This window comes from Girardinichthys multiradiatus, chromosome 8, assembly GCF_021462225.1.
Source record: "Girardinichthys multiradiatus isolate DD_20200921_A chromosome 8, DD_fGirMul_XY1, whole genome shotgun sequence".
NCBI classification, from domain to species: domain Eukaryota; kingdom Metazoa; phylum Chordata; class Actinopteri; order Cyprinodontiformes; family Goodeidae; genus Girardinichthys; species Girardinichthys multiradiatus.
The window spans coordinates 6,157,399-6,167,763 of record NC_061801.1 but is presented as its reverse complement, the minus strand read 5'-3'; the positions used below and the strand labels follow the sequence as shown (position 1 = coordinate 6,167,763).

Below are 10,365 nucleotides of genomic sequence, written 5' to 3'. Positions count from 1 at the left end.
TCTCCCTTTAGGTCATGCTGGTGGAGTGAAGCCGTGGGAAGGGCAGCTGTCTAATGTCCAGGGAGCGCTCAAATCCCCGTGTGTGTGTGTGTGTGTGTGTAAGAGGCAGAGAAAAAGGTTTAGTACATGGTTCAGATTTTGCACAAACATAAGTATAGTCAGTCAGTCAGTTAGTTTTCACATACCTGTCATCTATTGTCTTTTTTCCTATTTTTCTCCTTTGTCGCTTCCTCGGCCCTTTTTAATATTGTAGAGCTGCAAACGTTTTAACCCATGTATTGATGCACTTGGTGCATTGTGGTCCATATTTTTTCACACGTTTCTCCCTGGGGAGGAGGAGGTAATCCCTTAGAACTGAACTGCTGTCCCATACTGACAGCCTTGCCACACCCTTTACTTACTGGTAAATGGGGGAATATTCCTTTAAAACCTTCAGACGTCTCCACAAGAGTTTAGAGCTGTCTGGCACCCTAATCGCCTTCCCCCTAACTTACCGGTTAGGGGAGCCTCACTCAACCGTACAGGGAGGGGACTCTACCGGTGAATTACTGTTCACTCGTGCCAGCGAGGTCCGTGCACCTCGCTCCTGTTCCAAGGAGGGATCCCCTTTGTCCCCCGTAGAAAACTGTTAGTTTTAACCTTTTAGTTAAAATTTAAGAAGTCCTTATTATTATTAAGCCTTTTATTATTTTCTCTATTTCTGCTTTTTTTTATATATATTTTGCAATTTAATTTATAGGCCTTTGGTTATAATTACCAACCAATAAGCAAATGAATATTATTAAATATGAATAATATTAAATTATGCTGATTCATTGTTTCTCACCGTCTCTGGAAGAAAAAAAAAAGTGGTTCTTTTGGATTCCAGTGCTGAGTCTCCAAGAACACCGTCTCAGAAGTCCTCCACCCCTTAACACTAAAAGGGTTTGAGGCAGGGAAGCTCTTCCCAGGTTGATCAGACACTCCTGCCGATGTCCTCAGAAGAATTCAGTCAAGGAATCCCATCCTAGTCGCCATTTGTTGTAGAAAAATTAGTTTTTATCAAGACAGAGACTGATAATTGTCACTCAGAATCAGCTTTATTTTAATCTTGCAAGAGAGAAGGATTTTTACAGCGTTGGAGATGCGCTCAGTAGTGCTGCCAAATCGTTCTACCTAGACAAAGCAAAGGTTCTCCTTATAAGCTACAACAGTTTTCAAGGTAACTCTCGTGAGACCCAGAGAGACGAGGTGAAACCTGTTGTCCTAGACATAATCTTAACAGTGTGGCATACATATTATCTCACACAGGCTGAGAAACCATTACTCTAAGACTAAATAAGAGAAGAATGAAACAACACTGAGGGGTTCTAATACTTTTGTCAGTTCCTGTAGAGTATCAAAGAGCAAATTAAGCAAGGCACTAAAATTTTCTATAACAGTGTTTAGGATCACTGTCCTGCCACAGAAACCAAGTGGGCTTTACCACAAGGATGGCCGGACATTCTCCTTCATTTTTTTGTGGTAGGGAGCAGAATTCCTGATTCCATTTATCACAGCAAGTCTTCCAGGTCTTGAAGCAGCAAAACAGCCCCAGACCATCACACTACCATCACCATATTTTACTGTTGGTAGGATGTTCCTTTCCTGAAATGCTTTTATACCAGATGTAATGGTACCTACAAACTTTCCAAGCAGTTCAGCTTTTGTCTTGTCAGTCTGCAAAGTGTTTTCCCAAAAGTCTTAATCATCAAGATGTCTTCTGGCAATACTGAGATGAGCTTTTATGTTCATTTAGAGGCTGCCATGGAGGCCATTTTTGCCCAGTCTCTATTTTACGGTTGAGACATGAAAACTGACCTTAACAGAGGCAAGCAAGGCCTGCAGAGCTCTACATGTTGTTCTGGGTTCTTCTGTGACCTCCTGGATGAGTTGTCAGTGTTCTCTTGCAGTGATTGTGGCATCCCGGCCATGGGCCATTCCTGGGAAGGTTCACCACTATTCCATGTTTTCTCTGTTTGTAGATAATGACTCTGTAACAGCTTGTACAGAGGACCCAAAATTTCAGCCGGACACAACAGATCAAAATCAAAAGGTTTATTGAAAGCTCTGGGTGACGTTCAGTAGGAAACCACAAGCGGCAGGCTCAGGAACCTCTGAGGGCAGACAGACGGATGAATGGCTGAGCAGAGAACTAAGAATAATGATAAGCTCTGAAATAAAGCCACTAATGTTCTCAGAATCCATGGGAGATCAAGGAAACTGATTTTCAGCTCCTCAACATGATTCTCTTGTGACAGCGGGTTAACGTTACACAGGTACGGGTTATCAGCTTTGAAAACCCAGTGAATAGGCAGAGTGCGATGGTCAGAGGACAGAAACTGGATCAGAGCCGGGAAGACTGATTCAGGTGACAGGATCCGAGGGAGAGGCTTGAATCAGTGGTCAAGGCACAGAAACGATGTCATGTATGGGGAGGCAGATTCAGGCAGGTGGATCCGAGGGTTAGGCAGAGGGTGGTAGTCAGGAGGCAGAAGCAAGGTTGATGTCCAGAAATCCGAAGCGTGGGAAATATCCGACGTGGGCAAGGCAGAGCAGAGGAATCCAGGAGGCAAAAACGAGATCAAGATCAGGCAAGCAGACAAGGAAGGAATGCTGGACATGTACTCACACTAAGTAGCTGCAGCACAGAGATGATGAGCAGGCAGACAGAGACAGTGCAGACAGACAGTCCAAAATTATAACAGGTTCTCATTCTGGTTTGCTGGAGGTCCACATGCCTTAGAAATGGCTTTATAACCTTTTCCAGACTTATAGATCTCAATTAATTGGTTTCTTCTTTGTTCCTTAATTTCCTTGTATCACAGCATCTGTTGTTATCTGGCAATTTAGGATTTTTTGGTTTACCCCACTTTGTCAAGTGAGTTCTATTTCAGAGTTTACTTGATTGAGAACCAGTGTGGCAGTAATCAGGCCTAGGCCCCTACTTTAGGGGATTTCTCACAATTCTTCACTACAGATGCTCTCAAGCTCAGGTAGCTTTGATATGTAATGCTGGTAGACATCCATTTTTAAATCTTTTCAGAGGAAATCTTCTCAAGAACATTCACAGACTGCCCATGCAGCCACCCAAAGGAAGAATGATCAGTGCAAAGGAGAATCACCTGATTCAAGTCATGGCAATGGCTGCGAACAGTTGACCAATGATGTTTGTTTAAATGTTTTCATAAATTTACAAAACTGTCTGAAAACATGTTTTCACTTTGTCATGATGTGCTATTTTGAGTAACCTTTTAAGGGTATCTATAGTGTAACTAGACTATTATTAGTTTTAGAAAAAATCCATAATATACAATGGAAAAAATTAAGGGGTGTTGTCAAAATAAGGTGAGATCTTTCCATTTAATCCATGCAACATTTAGTAACTGCTCACAGTTAACTCCATAAAAGTTACAATAAATATCCTTATAACCTTATGTGTAATCCATGCAATAATTATTAAAATACACAGTTGAAGCGGTAGAGAGTGAAAACAAGCATATTGTCATATTCTGGGACTGAGAGACTGGAGAGGCCTGTGTGGAGCCACATATTATCTGTCTTATCTTTTGCAGAAATATAAACAAGTGTATCCAAAGAAAAATGTATGATGATTTTCCATTCTTTTACAAGTATTAAATTAAATTAGTAATCTTTGATTATCAAATTAAAAGATGTATGATTGAAATATGGTTAAGAACTGATAATTAAAGAAAGAAATCAGCTATATATATGAAAGAGATATAATGTTGATCAGTTGTGATGTATGAATAAAAGGGAGGAAGGGAGGATGCGACTACAGCCAGCTGCATGGCTATTACCGGCATCTCCAAGGCCAAAAAACAGAACCAGAAAGTCACGATGACCATGACTAAGCATTGAGCAATAACTGAGAAGCTGAGCAGAGTAGGTTGCGCAATAACTGAGAAGCCTAACAAGGGGCTGACTGGTGAAAGCATCGGCACTATAAAGGCAATGCTGAAGGAGGGAACTGCGGTTGTTTCCTTGCAGAAGACCAGCGAACAAGATCAGACGGAGAAAATAAGCTCAGATGGAAAAGGAACAGAGACACAGCCCAACTGATCGACTGCATTAAAAAAGAGGATCAACCCGTTTGCCTTAGAAGGACTGTGCCTCAAGATTAAGAATCTGATTTCATCTAAAGCCTTTTTATCCAGACAACAGAAGTGAACTTGATCGGTGAACAGCTGATTGCTCTAAGTTTCAGGCTTCTGGAAGACCTGAATCAACATCATTTATGTCTCCGGGTTTCCTTCAACTCTTCAGCCTCTGGAAACTACCGTCTTCGGAGACATATGACAACAAAGTTTCTGTTTAACCATCGAAGCCTGGAGCATCAGTGCCTGCCACTTAAAGGAAGAAAACTGAAGATTAAGTCGCATTCTCTTCAAGAAACCACTCGAAGAAGAAACTCGAAGAAGAAACCAGAAGAAACGTCTCCATCAAGTGCATGGATGAGCCTCCATCTTCAAAGCCTCTCCAAACTCACTAGTTTCAGCATCAGGGAAAGACAGGTTGAGTTGATTGATTCATTTCTATTATTGAAATTATTATGTGTTGCCGAATTTAAGCTGTTAGTGAACCCTGCAAAAGCGTTACTAATTAAAGAAAGCATATAAAATTCTAGCTAAATTGTGGACATTCAATTATTTGAGTCACCGTATTTTTGGTTTTTCACTGGTGGTAAAAAGTCTTGTTGCCTGTGTGATACACTCTATAGTGAGAGTTCGTCCACTGTTTATTTATTACACAGGAAGAAAATGAAGGTTCAAAACCAATACAGAACTTATGGGTTACCAGTGAGGGACAGCGACACTTACTTTTGGGACTGAAACTGTGTTCAAGCTTAATGGGAATGAAAGGGGGGCGGAACCAAAATACAGACACCGTTTCTCCGGACGCGGAAGTGAAAGGCGTCCCTTCCCCCTCCTCTCCTTAGTCAGAGAGGAGATGGAGGTTCGCTTCTTCACTCACGGACATTATTAATTCATGTTTCAGGTTAGTAATGTGGAAAACTTGTAAACCAGCCCCCCCTTAAAGTGTAAAGAGGTGAATAAGATCGGTAGTGAGTTGGTGTTTATATATTTAAGCGGGCACGGAGCGATTTCTATCGGAATCGTACCTGGTAAGCTGGTTAGCAGTAGCAGTTGCTTAGCAACAACGGCTACTTAGCAGGGACCCCCGTGTGTATCTGTAAAGTAGAATACACTGCTTTGATTTAACTTTAATAAAGTTGTCGTGGTATCCTGACATGTGTTTTGTATTTTATTATTATTGTTAAAAGGGAGTAATGCTGAATGCAAAGGGAGTAATGCTGAATGCAAAGGAAGCTTTAAAGTTACTGTTAACTTCACATTTAACCAGCATTGTTTTGAGTGAGTTTATTTACTATTCACGATGTAATCAGTTTCACTGTTGGGTTTTGCTCAGATTGCTCAGGCCAGACAAGAACTGCAAGAGACTGCCAGGCAGGGAGCCCTCTTATCAGCAGCCCTCGAGCGCCATAAAGGAACCCTCCAACGTATAGCCAACACCCCAAGCCACAGGGAGCATGACCCCACACAAAGTAAAGTAAGAGACCTTACCTTCCAATTTGAACAAGAAGCCAAAGAAAACAGTGCCAGTAACCAACTCAGAATGACAGGAAAGATGGATGTCGAAGGAAAAGAGCCAAGAAAGGTTAGTCAGAAGTCAGACAGGGTCATGATGAGGAAAGTCCTAGACCCGATGCCCACAGATGCAAGACGAATTTCCCTGCAAAACGGGACTCGACTCTACCAGGTTATTAGAGACCCCTGGGACATAGAGGGAGACAGACTGTTAGTTTTCACAAATGACGACTTCAAGATCCACAATACCAAATTCAGGAAAAGGTTAAGAGCCCAGGCAGGGGAAGATTGCAAAAAAGAGGTTCGAGAGCTGAGAAGACAAGTGAGCCAGAACAAAGAAAGCAAAGTGCATCTGACTAATGGGGCCGACCTTACTTATTATGCTGTCATCCACTCTCCCATTGCCGCTTACAAAAAGGGAGAAGACTTGAAAGAGTACAGAGAGAAAATGTGGGTGGCCCTGGAAGAGGGACTGAATGCTGCCATCAACCACGGCCTGAGAAGGGTAACAATATGCATAGACGGACTGAGATCACATGACCTGCCATGGGAGTCGGCAGAAAAAGTAGCCGTTGCAACAGCACACCATGTAGTCAAGAATTTGTTGACAGATGCCTCACTGACCGAAATAGTCATCGTCACTTCCCTTAGCCAGCATGAGAGTCGGAGGAAGAGAGAGCTGGCGTTAGTAGAAAGGATGGATGAGAAGAAGCCGAAAGATCCCCCTCACTTAGAGATATCAAGAATCCAACAAGGAAATGAAATCAAATCACACCCTGATGAAAAACGCTACCGGCACAAGAATGAAACCAACCAAGCTTTACGCCTGGAGAAAGGACCAAAATCAGCAAAGAAAGACGGAGCTGCCCCTTCAACCTCTGTGAAGGCTGTGGAACGTAGCCTAGCTAATTGCAGCCTGGAAGATTTGGATAAAACAGAGTTGGTTCCAACAAAAGATTTAAAAGCAAAGAAGAAGATTAAAACAAAGTCCAGCCCAAGAGGAGCTCCTGAGTCCATTTAAAATGAAACCCTTGAACCCAGAAAGAGAAGAAAGTGAAGTCAGTGGCTCGGAAGAAGGAGAACCATCAGAACATGAGACAGTGAAAGCCTGTTTTCAATCCCAGTGCAGCCAGCAACCCCTCACAAGCCACTCAAAGTAGGACAGAGAAAAGGAGAAAAGAAAGCAGTGGAAGTGTTTGACATCTACCGGGTCTCAGAAAGTATGGCCAGAGACCTGCCATGGGGGCCGGTTCAAGCGAATGATGACCGTCGAGCGTACATACCAGAAGCTGGACAGAAAGACCACCACATTCCGGCTGTGTGTGCTGACCACCTGGAAGAGAAAGTCAAACTCAGGGTAAAAGCAACAGTTGGGGAATGGGCCAACATTCTAATGATGCCATCCTACCACACCCTAGCATTATTCAAATTGGATAAAAAGTTTTTCTATCTAAGGAAACCCAGCAGATTGCATCCAGTCAGTGACTTGCAGCATTCCCTCCTCCCGGATGAGCATGTAGAGACAGTGGACAGTCACTGGCGTTGACTTTGCAGCAATCCCTCATACTGAGCATGCATGTAGCGACAGCGGAGAGGAAAAACTCCCTTTTAACAGGAAGAAACCTCCAGCAGAACCAGGCTCAGTGTGAGCGGCATCTGCCACGACCGACTGGTGGTTTGAGAGAACAGAGCAGAGACACAAAAAGAACAAAGAAGCACTGATCCTGGAGTATGTTCTATGGGAAGGAAAAGTAAATGTTAATGGATGTAGCTCCTTTAGTCATTTCACCTAGAAAGAAAGAACAGAAAAACTCTGATCCAGTTTTCAAGGTTAGAGTCTGAAAGAGAGCACATACAGTTAATTACAGTTAAGCTCAGTCAATCGCCATGTCTAGGAGAGAGAAAGGGTTAAACACTAAAAGACAGGGCCATGTGGATCATCAGTAGAGGGTGAGCATTAAGTTGTTGCCCGCAGAAGCTTAGACAATTCCCCTCTCCAGAAAGGTGTCACAGGTAGGCACAGAGCCAGGCCAGGTGTAGCTTCTACTAAGAGAAAGAGGGAGAACATAAAGTTAAAAGCTGAAATAACAGCAAATAATGCAAAATTGGAGAGTAGTGTGAGAATGTAGCGAAGAGGGTGAAAGTGGTCATTATGTCCTCCAGCAGCCTAAGCCTATAGCAGCATAACTACACAGAAAGTTTCAGTTCAGATTATTTAGTTAAACGCCGCTCATTTACAACAATGTCGTCTCAAGGCACCCCACAAAGGGTCCCACTGATGGTCAGTGTTATACTAAAAACCACAAGGATTGGGATACCTTCCTCTGTCAGACTGATTATAACCATTGGAAAAGAGAGGGGGTCATACAGGTAGCAGAAATGGAGGGTGTGTTTGCACCTCAGCCATAACTGAGCCGGTTTAGGCTAAACCTGACTCCCCCTTACTCCAACCAACAGGGAGGGAGGAAGGCTCCCTCCCTGATAACCTAAGCCACTCTAACTATAATCTTTATCAAAAAGGAAAGTTTTAAGCCTAGCCTTAAAAGTAGACAAGGTGTCTGCCTCACGGACTAAAACTGGGAGCTGGTTCCACAGGAGAGGAGCCTGATAACTAAAGGATCTGCCTCCCATTCTACTTCAAGAGACTCTAGGGACCACCAGTAAACCTGCAGTTTGAGAACGAAGTGCTCTGTTAGGAACATATGGAACAATCAGATCTCTGATGTATGATGGAGCTAGATCATTAAGGGCTTTATATGTGAGGAGGAGAATTTTAAATTCTATTCTGGATTTAACAGGGAGCCAATGAAGGGAAGCTAAAATAGGAGAAATATGATCTCTCTTTTTAATTTTCATCAGAACTCTTGCTGCAGCATTCTGAATCAGCTGAAGGCTTTTAACTGCATTTTGTGGACATCATGATAGTAACGAATTACAATAGTCCAGTCTTGAAGTAACAAATGCATGGACTAGTTTTTCAGCGTCACTCCTGGATAGGATATTTCTAATTTTGGCAATGTTCCGGAGATGAAAGAAGGAAATCCTTGAAACCTGTTTAATATGGGATTTAAATGACATGTCCTGGTCAAACGTAACACCAAGGTTTTTTACTTTATTACCGGAGGTCAATTTCATGTCATCGAGGTTAAGTGATTGACTAAGCAGTTTCTTTTTTAAAGACTCCGGTCCAAAGAGGACAACTTCTGTCTTGTCTGAATTTAGAAGCAAAAAATTTAAAGTCATCCAAGTTTTTATATCTTCAAGACATGTTTGTAGTCTATCTAACTGGTTGGGCTCATCAGGATTTATGGATAAGTAAAGCTGAGTATCATCAGCGTAACAGTGAAAATGTATCCTATGCTGCCTGATAATTTGACCTATTGGAAGCATATATATAGTAAAGAGAATTGGCCCAAGTACTGAACCCTGTGGTATTCCACAATTAAGCCTGGAGTTTAAAGATGATTTATCATTTACATGAACAAACTGGAATCTCTCAGACAGATAAGATTTAAACCAGCCTAGTGCTGTTCCCCTGATCCCTACAGCATATTCCAGCCTTTTTAAGAGAATATTATGGTCGACTGTATCAAATGCAGCACTGAGATCTAACAGAACCAGTACAGACACAAGTCCATTATCTGAGGCCATAAGGATATCATTAGTGACTTTCAGCAGAGCTGTTTCAGTGCTATGATGAGCTCTGAAGCCTGACTGAAACTCTTCAAACAGGTCATTGCTGTGCAAATGCTCACACATTTGATTAGCAACTATTTTCTCAAAAATTTTAGATAATAATGGAAGATTGGATATAGGTCTGTAATTTTTCAAGTCATCTCGATCAAGCGAAGGTTTCTTAAGTAAAGGTTTAATTACAGCTAACTTAAAAGCCTGTGGTACATATCCATTTACTAAAGATAGATTCATCATATCTAAAATGGGGCTGGTAATCAGAGGGAACACTTCCTTAAATAATTTGGTTGGGATTGGGTCTAACATACAAGTTGAAGGTTTAGATGAAGCTAATATTTCTGATAACTCAGGAAGCTTCACAGGATCAAAACAGTCCAAACACAAATCAGGTTCTGCAGTTATTTCCAATGTTGTCTCACTTGCTGAGGATGAAGTAATCATCTTCAGGAGTATGTCAAAGATTTTATTTTTAATAGAATCAATTTTATTTAAGAAGAATCCCATAAAGTCATGACTACTAAGAGCTAAGGGAATGGATGGCTCAACAGAGCTATGACTCTGTGTAAGTTTAGCAACCGTACTAAAGAGAAACCTAGGATTATTCTTGTTCTCTTCTATTAATGATGAGAAATAAGCTGTTCTGGCTTGGCGAAGTGTCTTTTTATACAACAGTAGGCTATTTTTCCAGATTAAGTAGGAATCCTCTAGGTGTGTAGACTGCCATTTTCTCACCAATTTTCTAACATTGTGCTTTAAAGTATGCAGCTCAGAATGAAATGAAGGACCTAGCCTCCTATGAATGATTATCTTCTTTTTCAAGGGGGCTGCATTGTCTAATGCATCACACAATGATGAAGAAACACTATGAACAAAAGAATCAATTTGTGAAGGGGCAGAAAGAGAATTATTGCCCTCCACTGTGCTTTTCAGTGATAACGAGGAAATTAAAAGTGGAACAGATTCTTTAAAGGTTGTTACAGCATCGCCTGATAATGATCTATTATAATGACATTTTCTTTCAGGT

At 41.7% G+C, this 10,365-nt stretch overlaps 1 protein-coding gene across 1 annotated transcript; it reads left to right on the top strand.

Moving 5' to 3' along the window:
* Positions 1-4,972: 4,972 nt before the first annotated feature.
* Positions 4,973-7,194, top strand: LOC124872907. The gene is made up of 2 exons (XM_047373340.1): positions 4,973-5,037; positions 5,470-7,194. Exons 1-2 carry the CDS (start codon positions 5,029-5,031, stop codon positions 6,667-6,669), a joined length of 1,209 nt encoding a protein of 402 aa, XP_047229296.1. The 5' UTR covers positions 4,973-5,028; the 3' UTR covers positions 6,670-7,194.
* Positions 7,195-10,365: the final 3,171 nt, after the last annotated feature.